Source organism: Xiphias gladius, chromosome 3, assembly GCF_016859285.1.
Source record: "Xiphias gladius isolate SHS-SW01 ecotype Sanya breed wild chromosome 3, ASM1685928v1, whole genome shotgun sequence".
NCBI lineage: Eukaryota > Metazoa > Chordata > Actinopteri > Istiophoriformes > Xiphiidae > Xiphias > Xiphias gladius.
Window position 1 is genome coordinate 21,117,963 of NC_053402.1, and position 25,250 is coordinate 21,143,212.

General features: G+C 42.2%; 2 protein-coding genes across 14 annotated transcripts; both read right to left on the minus strand.

Moving 5' to 3' along the window:
* Positions 1-637: 637 nt before the first annotated feature.
* Positions 638-12,447, minus strand: ubtf (upstream binding transcription factor). Of its 9 annotated transcripts, XM_040123629.1 has the most exons (23): positions 11,958-11,973; positions 11,742-11,854; positions 10,036-11,485; positions 9,476-9,534; positions 8,815-8,987; positions 8,612-8,695; positions 8,356-8,511; positions 8,183-8,247; positions 7,931-8,057; positions 7,736-7,846; positions 7,484-7,617; positions 7,231-7,372; positions 7,107-7,148; positions 6,845-6,955; positions 6,461-6,616; positions 6,163-6,309; positions 5,122-5,232; positions 4,940-5,028; positions 4,642-4,831; positions 4,504-4,551; positions 4,295-4,348; positions 4,061-4,195; positions 638-3,945 (listed from the first exon to the last, which is right to left on the minus strand). In XM_040123629.1, the coding sequence occupies exons 3-23, from the start codon at positions 10,311-10,313 to the stop codon at positions 3,838-3,840; spliced, it is 2,520 nt and encodes an 839-aa protein (XP_039979563.1). In that variant the 5' UTR covers positions 10,314-11,485; positions 11,742-11,854; positions 11,958-11,973; the 3' UTR covers positions 638-3,837. The 9 variants fall into 9 exon arrangements, with proteins under 9 accessions (XP_039979563.1, XP_039979560.1, XP_039979559.1 ...); XM_040123626.1 differs by lacking the exons at positions 10,036-11,485; positions 11,958-11,973 and adding an exon at positions 12,008-12,447 and having other exon boundaries at positions 638-3,942; XM_040123625.1 differs by lacking the exons at positions 10,036-11,485; positions 11,958-11,973 and adding an exon at positions 12,008-12,444.
* A 1,216-nt stretch (positions 12,448-13,663) lies between these two features.
* On the minus strand, positions 13,664-24,794 carry slc4a1a (solute carrier family 4 member 1a (Diego blood group)). Of its 5 annotated transcripts, none has more exons than XM_040123619.1 (21): positions 24,534-24,794; positions 23,180-23,266; positions 22,821-22,876; positions 21,107-21,219; positions 20,970-21,016; positions 20,720-20,885; positions 20,471-20,606; positions 20,310-20,379; positions 20,137-20,179; positions 19,859-20,043; positions 19,495-19,702; positions 18,319-18,522; positions 18,057-18,205; positions 17,761-17,955; positions 17,400-17,645; positions 17,198-17,287; positions 16,007-16,173; positions 15,638-15,879; positions 15,372-15,541; positions 14,896-15,069; positions 13,664-14,786 (listed from the first exon to the last, which is right to left on the minus strand). In XM_040123619.1, exons 2-21 carry the CDS (start codon positions 23,204-23,206, stop codon positions 14,709-14,711), a joined length of 2,766 nt encoding a protein of 921 aa, XP_039979553.1. In that variant the 5' UTR covers positions 23,207-23,266; positions 24,534-24,794; the 3' UTR covers positions 13,664-14,708. The 5 variants fall into 5 exon arrangements, with proteins under 5 accessions (XP_039979553.1, XP_039979555.1, XP_039979556.1 ...); XM_040123621.1 differs by having other exon boundaries at positions 24,514-24,794; XM_040123622.1 differs by having other exon boundaries at positions 24,486-24,794.
* Between the last annotated feature and the right edge of the window lie 456 nt (positions 24,795-25,250).

The following is a 25,250-nucleotide window of genomic DNA, read 5'->3' on the forward strand; positions in this document are numbered from 1 at the left end:
GGTGCTGGATGGGGGGGTCGAGGTCATTGGTCTATGTAGGTCAGTCAAGGCCTTCCACACCTGTACTGGGAAAACCATTTCTGCGTGGGCCTGGCTTCGTGCACCGGGGGGCACCATCACGTTGCAGCAGGAAAGGGTCTTTCCCAAAGTGAATTAACAACTGGGCAACTGCCCCGGGGCCTTACGTAATGGGTTTAATCAAATGATCATTCAGAAAGTGTGGGGGGCCTGTGGTACCCTCGCAAAGACAAACTGCGCATGGTGCACAGAGAGTTTGAGGAGTGGGAGGTTAATGGGGGCCCAGTAGCTCATTCTTAGCCCCCTAGCAGGTCAACGTGGCCATGCAAACTGTTGCCTACGAGTTGGAAGCACGCTAGTGACTGCAAGTGATTATTTTCATGATGGATTAATTTGGCGATTACTTTCTCAATGCAAGTATTAAACGTTTGGTCTCTCAAATATCAGAAAATAAAGAAAAATTCCCATTGCATTTTCACATAGTGCCTGTTGACCGATTCACATCATCGTTGTGTCCAACTGACAGACCAAAACAAAAAGCTATTTTGTTTTCAGTCATAGAAACATACTTTTGACCACATTTCATCCGCTTCTGTGAGGTTAGAACAGAACACATTCGTAACTGTTAAAGATCATTTTTATTTGCCCCAAATACTTGAACTACAAGGACAGAAGTACACCCTCAGCTATAGAAAACATCAAATTTTGTCAAATGGTCAGCAGTACAAACTTGTAAAGCTTTGCTTTCTTAGATATCTCTATAAACCAACATAAGGGAGAGAAGAAACAACTAAAACAGGTGAATTAAACCAAAAAATTCTCCCCTGTGAGTGAAAGGCTCGCTGGCCTCGGAATTCACAGATGAGGGTTTGCCAAATTAAACTACTAACAAAACAATAAGCACTCAATACAAAAACAGTATTTACAAAAAAATTACAAGGTTTTTTTTTTTTTTGTTGTTTTTTTGTTTTTTTTACCCCAATTCCACTGGCAACTCAGTTCCCCCAATCCCTTTACAAACTCCCATCAATCGATATCAGCATCACTTTCCTTTCCCCTCCCCAAGTTATTTAAATAGTCCACGCTGGTTTTATTTCAGTCTGTGACGAGACTCCTAATGGTCAAAGTCAGTCCATTACGAACGGATTATTAATAGTTGCCAAGTACTTGTTTGTCTGTAGACCCAAAATGATGGTCGTGGAAGTCTTGTCATTAGTCTGTTTTCAGGTAACAAATGACATGACAGCGCCGAGCAAAAGAATCACTAAAGACCTTTGGAGAGAGAAAAAAAAAAAAAAAATTTAAAAGATTTAACAATATCTACATTCATGGTGTTGGTATGATGTCCCCACACAGGCACATACATGCACGCTGCAGTCACATCATGGTATGCAACAAAACAGCAAAAACAGCACACATTAAAGCAAAGAAACACACATACACCCTCATATATACATAGTTCTGTGCATGCATGCACAAACTCACACAGAGGGACAGATTTATATTAAGTGCACACTTTTTTTTGGGATAAGCATCAGACTAAAACCCAGATGGATTACAGTCAATACCATTAAAAATTCAAAAGAAAAAAAAAAAAAACAGAGGAGACCATACAGCTCAACCAACGAATCCAGATGGATCAGAACGCAACAGCTCACAATTAAAAACAAACCTATTAACAATTGAAATAAACCGTAACTGAAATGTAGAACAACAGTTTAGAGGAAGAAAACAAACACCAAATGTGTGACGTACTCCTTAAAACCACGGTCAGATTGAGCTCTAAATCTGAAAACGTGTTATCCCTTCAATGACAAACTGCAAACACTGAACACTGTTCGTCACGGTCAGACCACAACAAACTGAATCAACTGAGTCAAACAGGATTGTTTTCAGACTGATGAATTTATGTACTACAAGACATGTCAGTTAATTTTGATAAATGACACCTTTAATGACAGTAACATGGCAATGGATCCTGCAGTGCCTACAAAAAAAAAAAAAAAAAAAGTATTCCACCAGTGTTGGACCTTTTTGTTTTCCAACGATGAAGCACAGTGAATGCAAAAAGGCTTATGTGACACTAATGCCTCTTTTATGTTAAAGTGAAAACACTCTTTATAAATTCATCCAAACTAAGTGTTAAGATAAAATGCATAAAACCAATTAATTCAATATTGACTTCATCCACCAGTTTTTTTTATGATACACACAAGTTGAATGGAGATAACTTGTGTGTAAATCAGAGTTTGACCAGTAAATACACCTGTACCCGGAAGGGCCAACAGCCTGCGAATTTCATTTTCAAGATAAAAGGGACATTCTGCATAAACTGCAAGAACTTTACTTAAAACTATAAATCAGGGGGAAGGATAAAAGAAAAATTTCAAGGGACGGAATAGCCTGCAGACTACAGTAGGGTCAACCGATTAAAAAAAAGTTAAGAATATGGCACTGCTGTAAATCTGCTCACAGTAGGCTTTGTTGATGCAAGAAATGCATGAGTGAGGCCAGACTTAAATCCAGTGAAGAATGTGTGGCTGAACATGAAAATTGGCATTTACTCACGGTCCCTAAAAACCACGATTTGGCAGTTGGGTGGGAGTGGTACTAAGAAGTTCAGTCCCAAGTCTGACTGCCGCTAAAGGTGCTTCTGCTAACTATTGAAGAGGGTGAATACATATGCAACCAGCTGTCTTGTGTTTTATATTTGGGCTTAATCTGGATCCATTTGTAGAGACTTGTTTTCCTTGTGGCGTTACAGGGAGACATTTTGGAAATTTCCCTTAGCTCGTTGCTAGCTTTCAGAGAGTTAAACGAAAAACAATGTCAGTTTCAGTTCTGTGTTCAAACGTTTGCTGCACTTCTTGATTACACCCTACATCACGTCTGGGCGTAGTCAAGTTCAGAAAATAAGTCGATTTCCCATAAATGTTGGGGTATTCCTTAAGAGAGTTTTCTGTTGAGTAGTGTCAAAAAGCCCTATTTCATCCACTTTGGTTCATTTTAAAACAGTAAAACATGAAAAAGGTCAAAGGGGGGGTGAACACTTTATAGGCACTGTGTCTTTTAACGTAAAACACAGGTAAGAAACAAGCTCAGAAATTTTCAAGCAAAAATAAAAAAAAAAAAAAAAAAAAAAAAAAAACGACATTCATAATGGCTTGATTTTTTTCCTGAAAAAATACCACCTCTTTAAGAACCAAATGATAAAATCTACATCAAAAATTGAGGAGAGAGAGAACAAAGCGACAATGTTCTGGAAAAACATATTAAAGGAAACATTCTGAAGAGTGCAATTTTTCAGTGCCCCGCACACCCCCCCCTTCCTAAAGTGATCCCCCATACTATGTTCTTTGGCTCTCTAAAGCCTGTTCACAACTCACGCCACCTGTCTTCAACTAATTACCAGAACAACAGAACAAACACTGGAGGGTTATTCATTACCCTTGACAGTAAAACTCTAACTTTAAACCACTGAACCTGCAAATCAAGATTGAAACCAGCAGCAGAAATGTTCATGACATCACCAAACCAGTGGGATGCTGTTTTTGGCATCATGTCAGCGGCCGGTGCTGTGAGATGACCATCACAGCGGGGAGGGAATGAAACAGATTTTGGACATAAGGGCAGGGTCCCTTCATGAGTACAGATCACCGACGCAGCAACATAAAGTGGGTGAGTGTGAAATGGATGAGGCAATGCAGGGGCTCCCTCTGGTGGTGGGAGGAGAGCAGGGTTGGCACAGTGGCAGAGCTCCCTGGACTCTTGGCTCAGCTCAGCGCTGCTCAGTTCGTCTCAGGACGACATTGGCCCGTTTCAGTCCGAATCAGAGTCTGACGTCCCTGGTGAATTCGACTCGCTGCTGCTGTCCTCTGACTTGTTCTCCTTGTCCTCCGCCTCATCATCATCTTCATCCTCCTCCTTCTTCAAATTTGATAAAAAAAATAATAAAAATAAATAAATAAATAATAAAAATATGCAGCACAAATCAATATTAAGTCATTACCCCTGTGGGTGTCCAATGAGAAATGTCACTCACGTCATCATCGTCATCCTCATCGTCTTCATCATCCTCGCTGGATGAGTCTGCTTCAGAGGAAGCTTTCTCCTGCTCATCGTCCTCGTCTTCTTCGTCCTCATCGTCCTCCTCTTCCTCCTCCTCCTCCTCCGTGTCCTTTGGGAAGAGACATTTATCAGGTATGGCTAACACCATGAATTCACACACAGCTTATTTATGGGACTAAGGATACGAATGAGAAGAGTGTGCGCTCACAGATTTCTTGGACTTTGCCTTGGGGCCTCCTGGTTTTGCTGTTGTTCTCCTTTTCTGAAATGTCAAAGGGGATAAACATTCATTTAAATATGTCGAAGAAAAAGATACGAGAAGGGGGGAAAAAAATAATGGAAGTACTGTGCTGTAAATTTTCTCTGACAGTATGTAACACAATAACTTTAACCATGACAGGAAAATGACTGACTTACTTGTGAATTATATTCTTTGTAAGTGTTTCTCTCTTGTGAAGACAAACTCTGTGGAAGGATGGAAGTGTATGTTAGATAAGAAATTTTCAGTAGATAATTCGTGGCTTATTTTTCCCCTTTCATACAACCAGTCCTTACAGCGAGCCACTGTTCCAGTTGGACTTTATACTGCCTCTGTTTCTCCTCAGCAATCTTCTTATAGCGGTCCTTGTCCTTCAGCGGTAATCTCTGCCAGCGGCTGCCGATCTCAGCCATCCGCTCTTTCATCGGGAGGTGATTTAGCTCTCCGTTGGACAGCATTTCCTGAGAGAACTTCTGATATCCATTTCTAGAGTCAAAAGCGGGGGGATTAAAAAAAAAAGAATATCTAAATTTTAGGCTTTCAGTACCTTACTAACAACAAGCAGCACGGACGAGTTGGATGTTACAAACTTACGATGGTGGTTTCTTGGGTTCACCCTCAAACTTCATCTTCTTCCCTGAGGCAATGGCAGCAGCAGGTGAGCGCATCTCACACAGGTCTCTCTGTTAAGCACAGACAGGTCAGTGTTTAGCTCTCACTGGTACTGTATACAGATGTTAGGGAGTCCTCCTGGACATTGACAGTGACAGTGATACCTCATATCTTTTCTGGTCCTCTGCTGCCTTTTTGATCCACATGATCTTCTCTTTTTTCTCCATGGTGCTCCAAGTTGCTTCCATTGCTTTCTGTGCCTTTGGCCGGTCGTTCTGCAAAACAAGAGATTCACGTTAAATGTGTTTATAGTGTGTATGTACGTTAGTGCTTTTAAATGTATTTTGCAGCACTTCTGTGACAGCATCATACAACTGTAGTTCATTATTAATTGTAGTGCGATTGTTGGGTTTTCTGCTATTCTCAATTTTTTAATCCATTCAAATATTACAAATTCTACTGGACATACTGTCAAATAGAGACTTTGTTTTATATAGTAAGACAATATATACAGTGCATATACAAAATATACATCTTTTATTCTAGATTTTAGACTATGAACTAGTGCCAGAGACTGAATGATGACACCTGGTGGTAAAAAGATAAACATTAAAAACACATTAAATGAATTCATGCATGTATACCAGAGATCTGCTTCTGCCTGTCTTTGGTCATACATGTATACTCAAAATACACAAGTGAAATTTTAGTATCACATGTTGAACCAGTGTTTAAATTGTAAAAAATTTTTCACACTCCACAGATCCCATCTAATGGTACCTGCACTGACAATGGGACAGTGACACTTGATTGCATCACCGGTTTACAAGTTTTAACTATGATAGGAAGATTTCAGAAAGTCAAGCCTCTGGCATAACTTCCAAATTTGCAAAGATGACCCTGAAAAATTGAGTGCAAGATTCGCCAAAGGAAACTGGCATATGACAAATCTACAACGAGTTTGAAAAATCACCTGAAAACTGTAAAGTAACAGCTTAGCCGTCTGGCAACTGCTAGAATTTTATTTTTCTATTATGGCTGAGGTTACTGCGGCCTGCATGCTACCAGATTGCCCCACACTCTCCTTTCGAAGCTTCAAATATTCACGGGTAATTCTCACTGGAGCTCCAAAGCCCCAAAAACGGTATTCTGGACAGCCCGGCAAAGCTACCCGTTTTATTTTAGAAACCAGGAGTCATGTGTACCTTAAATCTGGCCAGGTAGTCTCCTATGACACTCTGCTGCCAGATGTCCTGAGCATTCTTGGGTGGGTCTGGCAGACGACTACGGTCTTCCTTTTCCTTCCTCTCTGACTCTGCCTTCAGGACCGTTTCTAGGCGTTTATACTTCTCCTAAATGACCAAGACGAAGAGACAATCAAAAAATGCATTGGAAAATTAAATTACCAATCATGCATACAGTATCAGTATGATTTGGCTCCAGTTACCACTCTACTAGCCTGATATTTCTTCTGCAGTACATTACATTCCGTTGACTGGTTACCTTCTTTTTATCTGGAAGTTCATTCCACATACGTGCCAGCAGTCTTGTGAGTTCACTGTCAGAAAGGTCTGATCGCTCCTGCTGCAGTTTGGGCCGTTTTTCCTCAGAGAAGATGAACATGGCTGAAATGGGCCTTTTGGGTTTCTCTGGATTGGCCTGCAGATTTCAAAGCAAAAACAATAATCAGAAAATGATCTGATATTTACATGCAACGCTACACATAAAATACCCTTAATTTTCCTGATAAAATTGTATCATGATCAAAGTGGCAAAACAAAAACAAAAGTTAAACTGGACTGGAAATCGTAGTCTGTATCCGAGCAAATGTGAAGAGTGCAACCACCTCCACAAACTGGCTGTCTGTTGCTGTACACTCAGTCTTACCTTTGCCTTAGGGCTTTTCTTTTTGGAGGCAGGGCTGTTGGCTCCACTGCCTCTCTTAAGACCTATCTTATCCTCGCCCAGGACCCGCTGCTGCTCCTCCACCGACAAACTCTACGGATGACCACACATAAGAGAGAATATAAGTCAGAAACTCCTACAGAAAAACGCATAGCACACAAATGGAAAACACTAATGGCTGTGATGTGAAAACTGAGCACGGCAAAAACACAAATCAAAAGAGAAATAAAACAATGAGACTTACACTGAGAAATCTGTTCATCTCAATTTCATACTCCTTCTTTCTCTAAAAAAACAAAAATTACATTATTAAGACTGAGCTGAACGACTTGCTTTTCTTATCCGATATGCCACGATCCTGAACTCACCTGTTCACAGCGCTTCTGATAGCCGTCCTTCTCATTCTGTTTCAGCAGCTTCCACCGCTGGCTACACATCACCATACGCTCCGTGCTGGGTACGTCCTTCATGCTCGACATCAGCTCCGCGCAGAACATCGAGTAACCATTTCTGAAAGCATACCCGCGAAAAGTTTCGTCTAAATAACTCTCTCGTCGGGGCAGTGGCCTACAACCAGGATCGTTTTGATGGGTCAGCAGTGTGTTTTTAGGCATGACTCACGGTGGTGGCTTGTCAGGTCTGCCGTCAGATTTGTCCTTCAGGTGCCTCTCAGCCTTGGTCAGGGTGGACTTTACGATATCCCCTTGGGTCATGTTTAACTCCGGGTGCTGCTGTATGTACTCCCGCATTGTCTCCTGGAATATTGACAGGACACAAACGGTTAAAATGGAGGAAAATACTTCTCTACAGACACTACACTTTATCATCATTGTAAGACTCTGATGCAACATATCGCCGTCGTCGTAGTCTCACCTCGTACTGTTTCTGCTGCTCCAGGGACTTTGTGATCCATTTGAGTCTTTTTTTGTCAGACAGCTGTGTCCACTGTTTGCCAAGACTGTCCTTAATGTCTTTGGTGGTCGCCTGGTGTCAAACAGCAAATATTAAGATCCGTAGTACCATTGTTTAAGATGCTGTATTTTGTATGTTGTAAATGCCTACACTCACATCTGGGTGTGTTTTGAGGAAGGCCTTCTTTTCATGGTTGTACCACAGCTGCTGGGGTGTCTTGGGCTTCTCTGGAACATTTGACCCTTTCTTGGTCATGCTCTCCACAAGGTCCGGGTGTTCTTCCCTACATTTGCACATCATAAACCAGACTAAGCAAAATTATCCTCCTTACATATGCTGGAAGAGCAGGCCTAATATCCCCAGTGTCAGTGCTACATTATAATGAAGACTAGTAATAAGTAATCTCACCTGAACTTCATCATACTTTGCACAAATGCTTCTTTGTCTCTTAAGAAGTCTTCAACATATTTTTTCTGTAGAAAAGAAAACAATGTTTTATTAGATTTATTTATTTTTTTTTAAACCGTATCAAACAGTACCACAGTCCTCTTAAGTAGCTGTGGCTTTTGTTTTTGACTGACCTTCTTTTTGTCAGGCAACTCCCTGTACTTCTTGGAGAGGATTTTAGTTAGATCTAGGTTGCTCATCTCAGGGTGCAACTTTGCGTATTTGGCCCTCTTTTCCATGAAGAAGCGGAAGTATGGAGTCAAGGGCTTCTTGGGGAAATCTGGATGTTTCTGTATATCATGGAGACGAAAAATGGGAGTGAAAAATCTGAGTTTTATTCATAAACTGCCAGTCGTTCATTAGTCAAGCAAAATGTATGTTTCAACTCACCTTTATTTTCTTGCCCTTGTAAGGGTTCTTGATGTAGTCTTGAGCATCAACTATCAGTTCTGTTAAAGTCCTGAATTTACGGATCTGTGGTTAGAGCAGAAAAATAAAACACATAAGCTAACTGGAGCACTGAATTGGACTTTTAGCAGACAATAAATTCGACTGTCTCACAATCAATATGAATATCACTTCAGCGGACTCACCTCTTTAGAGACCTCCTGCCACTTCTGCTTACACATCTCTGCTGTGAAGGCATTGAAGGCCACCTTCTGCCAGTCAAGGTGGGACTCTGATGTTTTGTATTTAGTCAGGTCTTTCTGAGGCAGGGCCACTTTCATGGCCTCCAGCAATTTTAAAAGGTCATCCTGCGCCCAAACTGTCATGGTGCAAAGACAACAGAAACAAACAAATATAATAATTAATCGAACGATTAACACTTACAACTCTCTGCTGTCTTAAATATCTGACTTAAATAATTAATATCAAAATACTCGTCAATAACTTATGACCAATTAACCGATTAATTATTTCAGCCCTAGTTGAATTATCTCCCCCCTAAGGGAAAGGGGAAGGGGAAGGGAAAAAAAAAAAAAAAATCACTAAGTGTTCCTATAGTAACTTAAGATTGTGCCTTTCTACTTTCTAGGATGTTTTTATGCTCAAACGAAAAACATCAATATTATTGGTATAGGGAGTTCAGCTCAAAATGTATTATAGAACAAATGCAATTAGTTTTTGGTCGTTATAATAAAAGATAGTTTTACTATTATTAGGAAGAAAATTTTTTTATATATATATATAAAAATATATAAATATATATAAATATATAAATAAAACAAATGAGGGGAAAGTAAAACATCCCACCTTGGTCTTGGGTGGTTGCCTCCATTTCTCCATTCATTTGTGGTTTTACGGTCTTGTGTCTACAAAAGACACACAAAAAAAAAAAAATCAAGTCATCAAACGTGATGTCTCACAGTAGCATGATCTTTAATAGACGACTACAATACAATCCTTAATGTGCAGGCTCACAATTAGCTTCTCCACCAGTAAGTCTTTATTATTATTAAATGACAGGATTTTATGATAAGGCCAATTTTTATCTGTGTAATATCCACACGATTGGGTTTGATTTCTCAAAAAGGGCGTCTAGTCTGTGATATAAAAGTAATCCTGATGTTTTCAAGTGGTGGAATTCAAATTTGCCTCTGGATAATGGTTTATGTTCATTACACCGCCCCTTAAACGTTTACGCTACATGGTGAGACATAGGCTATTGCTTGTGACGGCTTCAAATCTCAAATAACACTGCGGAGGGCTTCAACTAGCACGACTAGCTACGACAACGGGAGTCTCCGTCGAGCAAATTTCGCCAGCCGGAATCTGGCGTATTAGTACTGTCCTTATCCCACAAACAAAAGTACCGTGGACACACAGGAGCGACCATTTTCTCGCCCGGTCCGCTCGGTAATGGAGGATTTTCTGTCGGAGCGGAGGTTGGGGAGGATCCACGGAAGGAGGAAGCGAATGGACGTGGACGGACGGGCAGCTGTAGGCGACCAGCTGACCACGGACGGGGGATCTGCTTTCGGTCTCCGACGAGGGGGAATGGTGGCTTGGAACCACTGCAGCCAAATGCGCCACTCGGCAGAGGCGCCTCATCACCGTTGGACGCGGATCTAGCTCCGCCATGCAAACCCATAATCTTCTCGCCAAATGTTCACCCGGGCCGGAGCCAGGAAACCAATATAATATTCGCTTACAATTAATAAATGTGATCGAGGGGGCGTTTACAGGCCGTTTTATTCGTTTTTCTGGCGTGTCTTATTGGGATTTAAGAGCAAAACCTAGTGCATTCTTCAGCGAGGCGTAGCCGAACTGTGCTCCAATGATGGCGGCTGCTCGTTGTTCATCGTGTCCTTGATGGCCCCGGCTCACCGTGGCGTCCACGGTGTGACCTAGCTGCATTAACACTGTCGATATCGCCATTTAATGTTGCCAAAGAGCTGGCGTAACGTATATCAGGAGCCGTTAGGAAAACAGATACGTTAAAATTTCATTATATTTACAACATATGGACGATTAAAAATGGGGAGCTGATGCATTACATGGCCAAGGGCAGCTTGGCACATCAAAGGAAGATTGAAGTGGGCATTTTCTCTTATATATTTATAGTCATACCGTTTAAAATGTCAGCATTTAGTACAAAAATTAAAAGGTTTTTAATATTTAATAATATCCAGTTTCATAGAGGGTAGACCCGGACCACATGAACGTTTCAAGTCATTTAACAGTTATTTAACGGCTAAATGTTTAACTACCGTTAAAACTTGGTTAAATTTATTACAGACTAAGCCGAGCATTGGAAGGAAAAAAAAAAAAAAAACAAAACAAAAACAAGTGTTAACAAATCGATATAATGTCCGAGATAAATTTCGTGGTGGTGGGTTGGAAGGAGTTGCGGAGGCACAGGAAGAAAGAAGAAAATGGAAAATATTTTTAACGGCCAAATGTTACAGCCTCGACATTACTTGACGGGAGAACGTATTTTAACGGTAGCTATTAACGTTTTCCGCTACGGCACCGCGCGGTTAAACGGTACCGAAATTGCAAGTCGATGCTCCTAAGGAAACATGTTAACATCCGAGGCTGAGTAGCTTCACTGGCGCGACAAAACAGCTCCAGGTCCGCCATGCTTCAGCTCTGCTCTACAAGGAAACCTACCGTGACAAGGTCCAATGGCGCACTGCAAACGGAGAAAACGGAGCTTAAAACTAAAGCCAGGGCGTTGCAGACTCCCTTCCCTCGGCCCAAAAGCACATATGCGAAGACAAGAAGGCGGGTTCTCCGAGCTCGGTCGTCGGTGGTTCTGGGCTAGTCAGTGAGAGAGAGAGGGGGAGAGAGAGGGCGAGTCTCTGCACGGTGAGATATTAAACCGAGATCCCTGATGGCTAACCGAGAGAGGCGGCTGGCTGTTCCGCCAACAGCCGCATGGAGGTCTCGGCGCGGAAACCACCGTTAATGCCCCCCACGCAAATAACCCGGTTACAGCACGCATAGTCGAGTTTCGATGGCGGGAATTAGCATAACACGGTCGCTGGTTGTAATTTTATGAAAATATCACATTTACCTCCGGGGTCTTATCCAGTTTCTTCCCCGCCGTAGAGGACAAGAAATTCGGGTATGGCCGACCTCGTCTGTACCGTGCCACAGCGGTTGGTTTATTTCGCTACTACAAAGAGCCTACCGACCGAGGCGGTTTTAAAGGAAAAAAAACAACAACAAAAAACATTGAAAATGTTTGGTTTTTTTTTCTGGTTGTAGTAGCTTATTTTGGTATATTTACCGCGTACCCCCGCCGTATTATGAAACCGAGCGGCCGTTGTGCTGGCTTACCTGTCTCTCGGCGTGAGCCTCGGCGTCGTTGTGGAGGAAGAAGGGGAGGGTTGAACGATAGCCAGCACTGCGCCGTCGGTCCCGGGCTCCAGTCCCCGCAGAGATGGTCCTTCCCCCCCGCCTCCATCTCTCTCGCCGTCTCCCTCCACTCAACGCGCAAGCAGCCCTTCTCCATCCAACCATTTGGCTATTTCGCTACGCCGAGGCAGCCGACCTTTTTTTTTTTTTTTTTTTTTTACCCCCCGATCTCGCACCGTCGTTTCTGAACGCAACCGCGGGAGATTATTTCTACTCCCGGAGGCCGACCGTGCCTGATCGCCGTCCGCACTTTGTAATATTTTATCGGGTAGCTGAAAGTTTCATGAGAGCCGAAGCTGTGCGAATGATTGTCTGAATTTAACGCCAATGGCTTCTTTCACATGCTCCCTTAACGTAATGTTATTAGTGAGAATATCTTTTTTTTTTTTTTAAAGAAAAGTTTATAATTTTGACTAATCAATGTCAGATTTGCACTTAAAATGCAACTATCTAATGGGTCCACAGGTCAGCCTCCATGCCATGTCACATTGCTCAATTCCTCTTTTAGCAAAACTGTAAGCGGCTGTTTGACAGCTTCATTTTGGCCCAGCGTGTGTGTTTTTTCTTTTCTTTTCTTTTCTTTTTTTTTTTTTTTTTTTTTTTCAACTCCACCTTGTGTGTTTGTGGGCGGAACCCCCGGCCGTCCAATCCAGTCAGTCCGATTCGAGGAAAACAAATGACTTTCAGGGACTCGGCCTTGGTAAACTGTGCTGCCTTCAGAGGCTGTGGGGGAAACTGGTCGGCTCGCACCAGATGGAGGCACAGACATGGAAACTGTTTGGAAAAAAATTTGTGTCAAATTAAATAAAAGATGTATAATAAATAATCTGACTAATAACACACAATATATAATTTGACCATATGATTGTGGCATATTGCTCTACATGTTTAAAACTCAGCTCGTCATCATGAAATTTTATTTTATCCAGTTTATTTTCAGAATACCCGAGTTTATTGTGGGCTATTTTTTATTCCTTTCCAGCAGTTTTCAATATTAAAAAAAAAACAACATTTTTTGTTTAGATGAAAAGTGGCATTAGTGACTACAATCTATTAATTAATGTTAATGAATAAAAAAACGCAGGAATTGAATGAAAAACACCTGCGATAAACATTTGACAATGATGAGCTTAGTTTAAAAAATGGTTTGGATTATTTCACAATTCCATGGTTACACTATATATTTTGTCTGTTGTCATTAATTTATGAATATTTATTTCAGTATATCTTATTTATTTGTATTATCGAAGCTTCTCAGTCTGATTTTCGATGCTCTTTACTTTATCACATCTGATTTAAATAAAGTAATTACAAAAATGTACATTTCTGGAAAAAAAATTCTCATTTCACACCAATAGTAGTTAAGTGTATGTCCATGATGTTTTCCAAACAGGAATACCGAGAGGTTGGAGTTTACTTGATCACATTGAAGGTAGCATGCTACCTAAGTGGCAGGCATCATGGTCCAATTGAACACAGGTTAGAATGATAAAAGTGGGCTGTGAGTGAAATGAATAAATACTAGATGTTATGTCTTCTGTGGCATTCATGGAAACAAAAAATTTAAAGGCTGTTTTTTTTTATTTTTAGTAAAGATTAAATCCAAAGCATGTACAGTGTTTCAAGCACACAAACACATGATAGGTAACACAAAAGGCTCAGTAAGATACATTTACAAATAAGTTTTTCTCAGATTATATCATCAGTGCAACAGTCGGTCAAACAATTATATCTCATCATCCGCTATCTACCCATTACTGCCCATCCCAGTTTATAATCATGAAAGCAATTACACGCTTAAAATCCAATCTAAGTGCATTACACATCTCTCGTTACACATTCAAAACAGGTCAACTGAACAGATAAGACCAAGTTTTTAAGTAGACCATACACAATATATGAATTGAGGCAAACTTGAGTAACATGGCTTGAAACATTTTTGAGAATAAACAGTGGAAAGGCTACTGTATGGACCATAGGCAGGGGTGGTAGTCCCGCGAAAATACATTATTTGTGCATGTGTAAAGGGCTTAATGGGTCAAATCTGCTGAATTTAAATAGTGAACATGAGGTAAAGTGAAGTTATATTATTATAACATGGGCAAATCTACGTTGGCAGCACCGGTAATCACTTTAAAGCTATACTCTAGTCAGGCATTTTTTTAAAAAAAAAAACAAAAACAATATTATCTATGGATTTACCTCACGTCTTAAAGGAAAATATCTCTCAATACGAACACCTTAAGTAGAAACAATAACGTGAGAATTTTAATGATGGCAAAATTAATGCCACAACAGATGAAAAATGAAAGTGAAGTATGGAAAATGAGAAAGCATAGGACAAGTAGTAATACGTCTTGATGACAATATGGACTGCATATTATTTTCCTATTGTGGTCACAAATAAAATTTCAGCTGCAGGATTATGTATGAATTCTAGAAATGAGAGGTAAATCCCTTTAAAGATAAATAATAATAACAGAACAGTGTGAACCTGTAAAGAGTTGTTTACAAATACATATTTTCAAAGGCACCTGATATTCGGTTTTCACATAATTACTGGCAATCGAGAACTGAGTTCACTTAAAAGTTTGTGAATTAAATATTAATGCTATGGTGATGTTTATGGCAGTGGGGACTCATAGTACACATCCTCCCCAGGTTCCTCCTCAAATGTCACTTTGCCATCATCTGCATCCAGCTGCAACACAAACACATCCAGTTACAACACAGACACCTACGCATCACATAACAGGATGATGTGTGCCTGAGCTCAGGGTCGAGCACAGCACATACAGAGAGGTACTTACACATTTCATCTCCATGACAGTGAAGAGCCTGCCGGTCATGAACATGCGCAGTGGGATGGTGAGAATGAGAACAAAAGGCAGAGCCAGAGAGAAGGGACTCATCTTCACCAACCACAGGACGGCCAGACACACGAGCTGGATTAGGGTGAAGAGATGCATCCGCAACGTCTTAACCTGCAAATACCAGACGGAGGAGGGTGTTAGCAGAGGAACTCTGAGTTAAAGACCAATATGAAAAGGCACAAAATGGTAATATATGCTATGATCATTTACAGGGATATTGTCTTAGGCTAATATACACCGAAATATAAGGGAAAGTGGGAATTGCTGGACGGGCTGACTGGGCACAGACCCAGGGGCTGAAGAGATAAGGGGCCCATGGGCCAGGACCTATCTCTAGACATAAGGGTGTGCCACATGAAAATATATTAATGATCAGAGTGAAGTCACAAACTGTATTTAGGGGAGTTGCATACCCTGGTGGCGTAGGCATCAGAAGGATGGTATTTCTTTGGTGTGATCAGCAGAAGCATCCTGTCCCACATCTGGATTCCGCTCAGAGAGGTGATACCCATGTAGAGGAAGATGCCGAACAATGCCGTCATGGGAATCATCTTCAGTATAGGTTCCATGTAAATAGAAACACCTAGAAATCACAGAAAAAGAATGATGATTCAGGGAAAATGGCTACTTATTCCGATCCTGCTGGGTTTGTGTCAGTGCTGAAGACGGCAGCCCTTACCGACCAGGATGGCCACAAGAAAGCCACTGATCCTCTGCTCGATCACCTTCTCAATCTCTGGTTTCGGGCCCTTGGACATGACAGTGAGAGCATTGGCGTGGGTGACGGATCGCACAGTGGCGGCGCTCAGCCAGGGCACCCCGAAGATAGAGGAGATGCCTCCCATGGTGACCAGGATGAGGAGATCAAAATGGAAGCCAGACCCTTTCATCATCTTCCTCTCAGGTTTGCTCACAATCAGGCTGAAGGTCCACAGAGACCATTGAAAGAAACAACAATTTCTTCAAAATCTTATCTTGATTTCTTGCACTGAGTTAATTAGCTTCACACGAAGTAGACGGTAATGGCATCATTCATAGTGTCACTCACGTCGTAATCTGGGACTCGAGGAAGATGAGGATGAAGACGAGCAGTGCAGGCACACAGCAGGCAGCCATCATCCAGATGGGGAAGTCCTTCTTTTCTCCCATGGGGTTGATAAACCAGCCTCTGGCTTTGGGGTTGGTCACTTCAACTCCTTTTGGCACAACCAGTTTCTACGAGAAGACAGGATGATATTCACTCAGGAGACACACAAATAGAGGCATAACTTTGGCCTTTAGTAAACACTCGTTGTAATTTTGTACTGATTCACTGTGAAGCATACAGGGACAGGAAAATCAGAGAGGATTGTAACCTGGGATATATTACATACTGGATAAAGGAGCGTAAACTTTATTCATCTTCCTTTTTATCTGTAGGAAATGAGTTCATGGCAGACAACTAATTAATACCTCAGTATAGACCAAGGTAAATACTAACACATGCATATAGGTCATATGGTTTTGTGTCTGTTGGTGGTTGATTGACTTAGGAAAAAGATCAAACGAAGGTCATAGTCTACCAACTTACTAATGTGTCAACCCAAACTCTGGACGGACACAAGAAGTTTGAACAGTGTGACGATCATGTCATCCACATTCAAGATCTTCTTGATATCATATGGACCAAATTTAGTAAAAAGTATTTACACAGATTACTACAAACAGATTCCCTGCCACCTTATATGAAGGACTGAAGTTCAAGTTCAATTGCTATGACCGCAACTATGACCCAAAAATAAATTAATAAATAAATAAAACAGCTAAAATTAAATCTTTGGAATTTTTTCGGGCAGAGGCATTAAAATGGAGTCAAAAGACAAAAGTATCTCGAGTATATGGGCACACAAGCAAATCTAAGTATAAAAGATCTCATGTTGTTCAAAACAAAAGTGCATACTACAGGGTAAAGTTTAAATTCAAGAATGTAATTCTTGAATTTAATGGCTCAAAAATCATTGTATTTGTCCTTGATAACTAAACTAAATCCTCCACTGTAAAATCTGCTCCAAACCATTAAGCAACTGAGATACTCAGTTAATGATATATAATTTTATTATTTTTCCATAGCCTGTGTAAAGTGTGTGTGTTCTACATACATTATCTTAATTGCACACAGTATGAGCTTTGACAAACTCTAAGGAAAAAACGATATGAGCAATTTTTTAGAACTGTTTTGGGATACTCTCACAACACTTACCTGAGTGTAGGCATCCTCAATGCTGATATCCACAGCGATCATGATGAAAATAGCAATGGGGACGCCGAAATCTCCGATCAAACGACGGATCTAGTGAGACAGAGATATGATCAATATCACAGGCACCTGCCTGATGGATTTCTCCTACTTCACAAGTCTCATCAAAGCTACACCTTCCCTAGGAACAGAAAGTTGGTCTTACGGGGCCTGGAAGGTAATGACCATTCTTGAATTGCCGGAGGAAGTATGCGATGAAGAAGCAACCAAACATCAGGCACATAGACAGCAGGGCAGTGTTGGGGTATGGCCTTTCAATCTCCAGCTCGTGGATGGTTACGTTGCCGTCTGAATGGTACTCGATGTGCTCCGTGATGACTGGGTGGAAGGGGTTGTCCAGCGTGGTGTTCAGATGCTCGTAGTTCAGAATCAGAGGGTGGGTTTTGAAGATCTGAGCGAGAGGAGAGGAGATGTCAGAGGTAGCAAAAATACAGTGGGACAACACATCAGACGGTGATGCCGTGGAAATGTGATGTGAAATGGATGGAGGGATGAGATGAGGAAACCTTGATGAGCTTATTGAAGGTCTCATAGATGAAGATGAGCGAGATGAGGATGGAGAAGATTTCTTGGGTGAAGCGGGAGATGAATCGGACCAGGAAGCTGCCTTCCACAGCCACGATGATGATCACGATCACTATCAGCCACATCCCCACCCAGATACGACCCACAATGTACTCAATGCCCTGGGACTTGCAGAACTAGTATGGAAATTAACAAAGGAAAATGGATGTTAATGAAGAAAACATGGCTTTCCAAAGATTGATTACAGGGGTTTTCCCCTCCGATAACTTATACATACAGCGAAAAAAGCTTCCTCAAACACCAACAGTGGTCCAGAGAAGCCGATGACAAGGACAGGCTGGGCGGCAATAAGACAGAAGATGATACCCTGGATGCTGGTGGAGATCATAAGCTCGGACACACCCATCATTTTTTCCGTTTTGTCAGCTATGGTCAGACAACAGACAGAATCAGTAGAACTATCAAAGGTCAATCAACTCCTGTCAATGAATTGAGCCCAAGAGATCAGACACATCTCTTTATTTGGGACCCTCACTTACACAAAAGTCCTCCAAAAGTGATGGCCGGGGAGAGGGCGGCGAAGTAGATGAAGATGACGGCTGCGAGGACCTGAGGGTTCAGAGCGTCCGTGTAGTCGCTGATGTAGTGGCGGTAACGGCGCTTAATGTCCCTCACCATCCCACCGAAAGGATAGCCAGTACGGGCCAGAGGGTCCTCCCTCGGCCCCTCTAGAGATTTGTCAACTGGAAAATCAAACAAATCGAACTGACGTTAATATTGATTACACTAGGTTTGCTTATGATTAGGTTGTTTTATAAACCCTTTTATAATTTATCCAGCACAAGTTACATTTGTCTGTTTGTTATGTTTTTATTTTTACTGTTTCCTATGCATAAATGAATTTAAAGACGCTACACACGAGGCTTAGAGCCGATCTTCTCAAAATTAAGACCACATTTCTCATTAAGCCGTGTTGGTTCCTTCAGAAAAGGCGGATGTTGCTGCCTGTCCCTCTTCCAACCCTGTTGCTCAATAAATGTTTTTTTCTCTGTCATTTAGCTGAAGTGGATGCACAAATTTGTTGTTCACATTTTTTAGCATTTAGAGGAAAAACAGCCCTCTCTTCCTGTATTGTGCCATAAATAAAGAAAGCAGTTTTTTCAGCAATCCAGCTGCACATCCTCTTTACTTCCACTAACAATGATACCTCAAAATCAATCTTTAAAACATTTATAAAAGTGCATGTTTAAGAAGGAAAGGGTCAGGACAAATAAAAAAAAAAAAATCATTGTATTTTCATTTAAAGGACTGTGGTTTTTGTTTTGTTTTTTCAGCAATTGGAGTGAGGAACTGAAAACTCGTACCATACTCAAAGCTTCAAGAAATTTGTAAAGAAAATTGAATGAACAAATATGTGAAAAATGTATGTTGGCACTAGTGTAGCAGGGATAGTAGCTGTAGTTTTAGGCTACTCTACTGTTCTGTTGGGGGTATTGTTTTTTTTGCCGTTGTTTTTGATTGATGTAGATTTAGTTGATTTCCGTGTTTCGGGGGTAATTCTGTACAGACTGCAATAGATTTCAATAAATTACAGTTAATGTACATAACCAAGACACAGAAGCCTCTCAAACAGAGGATGAAAATAAAATGTGGTTAGGATTTAAAATGCCAGTCTACACTGTTGGACGGCTGTTAGTAGTGTAGAGTACGCTGACCTTTGACCCTGTCACCAAATGCAATACGGGAGTCACTGGGGCGAAGTCTGTCGCGCAGCATCTTCTTCTGGAAACCGATGATTGGCTCCAGCATCGCCTTATCTTGGATCTCAGTGGGAGGAATCACGATGCTGCAGTCCATGAAATCGGCAATGGCATTGGTCAGATCTATCTCAGTCTGGGCCAAGAAGGCTTCCAGAGAGAACACCTGTCAGAGCAGTGATACAGAAAGCGTTTATTCACCCACGGCAGACACATTAGGCCGCTTTTGACTGGTGCGGCTGTGTACTCTCGCTGCTGGAGCTACGGGCTGCTGAGCTATTATTTCTCTCTCTCTCTCTCTCTACTTTCTCCTCTCTCTCACCCAGTCAGCCATCAGAGTACCCATGGCTCGCCCACTCTCCCTGTAGTCTATCCCGCTCTGGCTGGGGCCCACCAGGACAAAGATGAAGCGGACCGGCACAGGAGACTCCAGGGCAGACTCCATCACCACTGAGTCGCTCAGTCGGACGAAAGCCACCGCTGGTTTCTGCAGGAAGTCCAGGACACCTATTGGAGACACCAGCTTTTAGCCATATCTCCCCGAGTACTAAATGCGAAAAACTGAAGACGCATAACTGCATCAGAATGCCATGAACATACCTGAAAGGACAATTGAGGCCTCCATGTTGTCAGAGCTTTCTCTCTGCAAAAATAATGATCCAGCAGTACAGTAAGTGACAACTCTGATATGTATGAATACACGAATATGATATTGATGATTAGATTAAATTATTAAAAGTAGATCAAGCTGAATAAAAACTAGAGAATTATACCTTGTTGGTCACAGAAAATGTCTGCATCTGAATGTCTCCAGAGGGCGTAACCACAGGTCCCTCGGACTGACTGGAAGGCCAAACAAAATGAGCATGAAGTATTTTTAAAGCATTATCGTCTTGTAGAAAGAAACAGAGAGACAACGGACCCTGTGGGTTACCTGCGTCTCATGAGGAGAGCCCTGAGCAGGCCATCCCGGTCGCTGGCACGAATCTCATTCTTGTTCAGCAGTTCGTCAGCCACCTTCTCAGCCACAGCAGACAGACTGCTGGCATTCAGGTCGAAGATGATGGCCCCTAAGATCACGTGAGGTCGTGTGTTACTGTGGCTTTTTAACTGGTCATTTTCACAGAACCAAAACATGTGGCGTAAACACCGATTTCACTTTCATTTACGGTTCCAAACTCACCTGTGGTCATGGCCTTGCGGAGCTGGATCAGACTCTTGAAGGTGAGATAGGAGACATGAGAAGGACCCCATTTTCTCGAGGCAGGGTTAAAGTTCTCCTCGTAGCCCACCCAGCGGCCAGTTTCCTGCCAGGTGCTGTCCTGGAGCTCATTCAGCTCCACGTAGGCCTGCGGTAATGCAACAAGGCTAGTTAGTGAGGGTAGATGATGGGGATTTACGTCAATGAACTTTTACATCTGATAGAAACTAACTTGAGCGTCCCCTCTTGTGTTGGCATTGGTGTTCAGGTTCAGATGAGCTGAAAAAAAAGAGATGAACAAGGGGATTTGTGCACAAATCCGAAAAAGTCGAATCGTCGATAGCTGCATGGACTGTCAGGTGAACTTACCCTCCGAACCAGTGGGGATGATGATGGCCTCCACAAGTGGCTCATTCTCCTCCTCCTCCTCTTCCTCCCTCCTCCCCTCCACGTCATAGATGCTGCTCTGACCGGGAACAGTCCTCATGGAGAAACAGAAACATGAATCGTAACAAGACTGTGGGTGAGCACCGTCCACCCACCCTCCTGCACCCTCCCTCCGCCCCAGATCTTATAAACAACAGTACCAGGTTTAAAGCAATGCACGTCGGCTCAGATATGGAGAAAAAAATTGGGATTCTTTGGAAAACACATTCCTATAATCGTGTCTGTAGGTTAAACAAGGGTTAAGTAAAGGGTCTCAGTTCAGATGAAGTTCTCCACCAACGTCAAAATCCTGATATTACTGCTATTCCGATCTTGGCCACAAGGGGGCAGGGTTGCTCAACCTATTTCTTATAATGACTTTTGACTGCTCCGTGTAATCGGGACGTGGTGCCCCGAGATTAGACCCTTAGGCACCTTTACACACACGAGCTGTTTGTAAGTTGCCTCCGCTCCCCCCTGGTCCCCCCTAATGCCTCATCACATGCCCCGCACCGCAGGGAAGTTACGGTATTTATCGGCTTCGGACTAAAATAAAAACGCGTGGATATATCGACATCCAGGTGGTTTGATACAACTGTTTTTCAACAGCAAACAAACTGCAAAGCAATCAATGTCCATAATTAAAAATCCACAATCCAAGGTGGCTGTACCCTGATTTAGAGATACTTTGGTAAATGCTCAGTATTCTATCAGTTGTGATGGGGTCAATGCTTGTATGACGTGACCGTGGACATTTTTTTTAGTCCCAGCATGACTTGAGCTCAGCCTAATCCTAACCTTAAATCTGCATCAATTACTTCCCTTTTATTTTATTTATTTACTGGCCACTTGGGGGCTGTTAACACAGCACTACCATCCTACACAGTTGCTGTGGCGAACGTCTCAGCAGACAAGTGCCTATTCAGACTTCTAGCTGACATGGAGCAACATTATCATTCATTTGGATTCATGTTCCTGGCCTCCCGACAAATGTAAGTCCAATATTCAATCTGTTTTAGCTCTGTTGTGGTATGCAACTCCTGAGGGGAAAAAAACCGGCTCTCTGGCCGGTAAATGATCCACTGTGCTCGCCCAGCTCGTCGTTCATCGTGCAGACAGAGAGAGACCTGTCTGCTGTGTGTGGTGCTGGGCAGGTGGTGCACAGTGGGGGTTTTCACTTTATTTCCAGCTGCGTGCCGCTGCTAAATCAAGACAGTAAAGTTACATGCCCTAAAACCGAGAAAAAGAAAAAAAAAAAATAGCTGAAAGAGCCTAAAATGCTCCATTGAGCCAAAGGGAACTACAGACTCAGTCATGGTTCTCTGTTGGTTCATTACTACATGACACCCCTTTCACATTACATAAACTTATTTGACAAACTGTTAAAAGAAAATTTAACTACCCTAAACTTGGACCAAAACATAACCACTTGATTGGAGGAACTTGTTTTTTTTTTGGGGGGGGGTACAACCTAAGATTGCTCCTAGGACATGCTCGGTTCAGGGCAAGAAAGACCCATCACCATGTCACTTGTCAGAAACGGGATGCAGGATTTCAGTGTAAATACCCAGTGGCAGAGGAATGCATGGGCAGCCTGCACGGGTAACGGTGTGACGACTGCTTAAACAGAATGACTTCACAGAGGGAGAGAACTCACAGTCTAACCGGAGAGGGGAAGGCCGAGTCGTTATCTTCATATGACATGTCACTGTCCTAGACAAGGGGGAAAAGTTCAAAAAGAATTAATCGATGGATGTTGGATGAAAATGGAGTGATGAAGAAAAAAATACTTCACGCTGCAAGTTTTATTGACTCCACAGTGTCCATCAATGGCCAATTGAGATCATGTTCAACAAAATTAGAAGCAGAAGTCAAAAGAGAGCTTTCTGGGTAAACAACTGTGGAGCTTTACTATTGCAATAAACCTTGCAGCAAGTTTAAAGCTTAGCGCTCTACATTTTTAGAATTTAGTGTCAGTACTAGAGCGAAGATGTTAGATGAGGAGACGAGACCAACCTCCTCAAAGCTGAAATTGTTTTCCATTGATGTTTCTCAGATGTTGAATCGTCTGTCCTTGAACTCACTGCTTCTTTTGAGCATTCCCTGGGACAGAAATGAAATGAATGAACATCGAAAATGTAATAATCATGTCAGAGACGTCAACGTTTTCCTTAACCAATTAGAAATAACCGCTGAAGCACTGAGGACCAGTAACATCAAATTGTAAATCTATAGCACCTATAGCATCCAAAGTAGAGGATTTGTGACAAATGTATATCGGAAAATCATACATTATTCCGTTGTCAACCAATCAGAGTGCTTGTACTATCGAAGAACAGGCTTCTTGGCCACTACAGAAACCAATAATGCATTCTTTGAGCCTCCTTGAGGCACCTTCGATGAAGATACCGCCATCTACCGTCACCCAGCTGCTCTGAGTCTGTCTGCGGAGCCGCGGCTCAGCACAGATAATCAATCAGCCGTTGAGAATGTGAACTGCGTTATATTTTAAATAGAAGACGTACAGAGCCTTATCTTTAGGTTACACCCTTCTCCAACCCGAAACTACTGCTCTCTACAGTAAACTACAGTAATATAAACTGTCGAATTTAAGCAGAATTACATGAGAATATTCCTCTTAATACTAAAAGATATGCTTGTTTTTCAAGCATATCTTGCATAGGGATTTCACAAACAGCTGACCAGGCTCGGCAATTTTTCTACAAAATTGGTCGAGCGGGTCGAGAAGCTTCAGCTGAAAACAAAACGTCTCACTGTTACACATTTCTATTTTCCACTGCACAAAACCAGATAAGGAATGATTAATAGTAATGCCTTGAAAAAACAATTTACAGATATGGCCAATGCATCTGAGCAAATTCTGCTGATGAATATTAAAAGGACATTGCTGTTTAGTGGTAACAATTCTCCACCCTGTAACTCTGAGAATACACAGATATTTTTGCACAAAGCCAAAACAAGCAGGAGAAATATTTCTGAAAATCCAACAAATTATTAAAATCCTCACTGGCTGTTATTTTCCAAAGATGAGACTCCCACTTGACCTTGACCTCAAATGATTTAAAAAATACTTGAAACATCTTTACGGAAAATGCAAAAAAACAACAACATTTTGTTTGTAAAGGCTAACTTTGGTTTCCCAGAAAAAAAGCTCAAGAAAATCATTTAGACTGAACTCCCACCCTTATCTTGTAAACATATTAAAGGTTAGAATATGATGCTCCCCTCTCAGGGTGCATCAGATATCCATCTTGTTTGACCTCTACCCTCTAGTCCAGTAGTGCCATAAAGTGTGTCTGACCCCTGTCCGGAGAAGGTCACACCCCTACCCGCATGCAGGTACTCCCACCTGGTCTCCAGCACTGGAAACAGGACGATCTCCGTTCTGTCAGCCTATACGAGCCTGGTGATAAAGTGAGCCAGGACAAGTAAAAAAGACGAGTACAGCGAGACAACGAGAGGAGCAGGAACACCCACAGGAAACTACGTCGACCCTAAGAAGTGCTGCGCCCCACAACCCCTCTGGTTGCTCCGCAACCTTTCGGGGGTTGGTGGAGATAGGGCCTGTGTCACTGACAAAATCGCCCTATCAGTCAGGAACACCTTGACACGGGGATATCCCAGCCCTAGTTTGTCCGCTCCGCCCTCTCAGTGTGAATACAAGCGACGTTAAGGAGAACCTGTACGGACCAGCCGCCTGAACCCTATCCAGTCTGAGGGGAGCACAGGGGGTAAAAAGAGTAGAGAAGGGTGCAATGTACGGTATCAGGAGGACAGCATCCTACTACGTCATCTTGTTTATCTTGTTAACATACTGGGGATTCCCTTGCCAAGGGGGGGGGGGTTAGTTCCTCTCCCCTTGATCATCTACAGGAAGGTGACTTGATAGACACATTAAACTTTTTTCATTTCAGCCCCGAAGCTCACTTGGTTTGTCTCTAGTGCATGGGGCATTCTGGCAACAGGGCGTGACATCTTCTCCGGCTGAGTGGCGCGTGGATGCTGGCCGCCTAACCCGTTCTGATGACAGATATTGACACCGGGATGCGGGGCGGACGGGTGAGAA

Coding starts and splice junctions, on each gene's coding strand:
- ubtf (XM_040123625.1), bottom strand. CDS start 12,190: ATGGTTGGATGGAGAAGGGCTGCTTGCGCGTTGAGTGGAGGGAGACGG. Junction 8,248..8,355: donor AGTTGCCTGACAAAAAGAAG/GTCAGTCAAAAA, acceptor TCTTTTCTACAG/AAAAAATATGTTGAAGACTT. Junction 4,196..4,294: donor AGGCAAAGTCCAAGAAATCT/GTGAGCGCACAC, acceptor CTCTTCCCAAAG/GACACGGAGGAGGAGGAGGA.
- slc4a1a (XM_040123619.1), bottom strand. CDS start 23,206: ATGGAAAACAATTTCAGCTTTGAGGAG. Junction 20,044..20,136: donor GGCCTCAATTGTCCTTTCAG/GTATGTTCATGG, acceptor TGTCTCCAATAG/GTGTCCTGGACTTCCTGCAG. Junction 14,787..14,895: donor CTGTCATGGAGATGAAATGT/GTAAGTACCTCT, acceptor TTTGTGTTGCAG/CTGGATGCAGATGATGGCAA.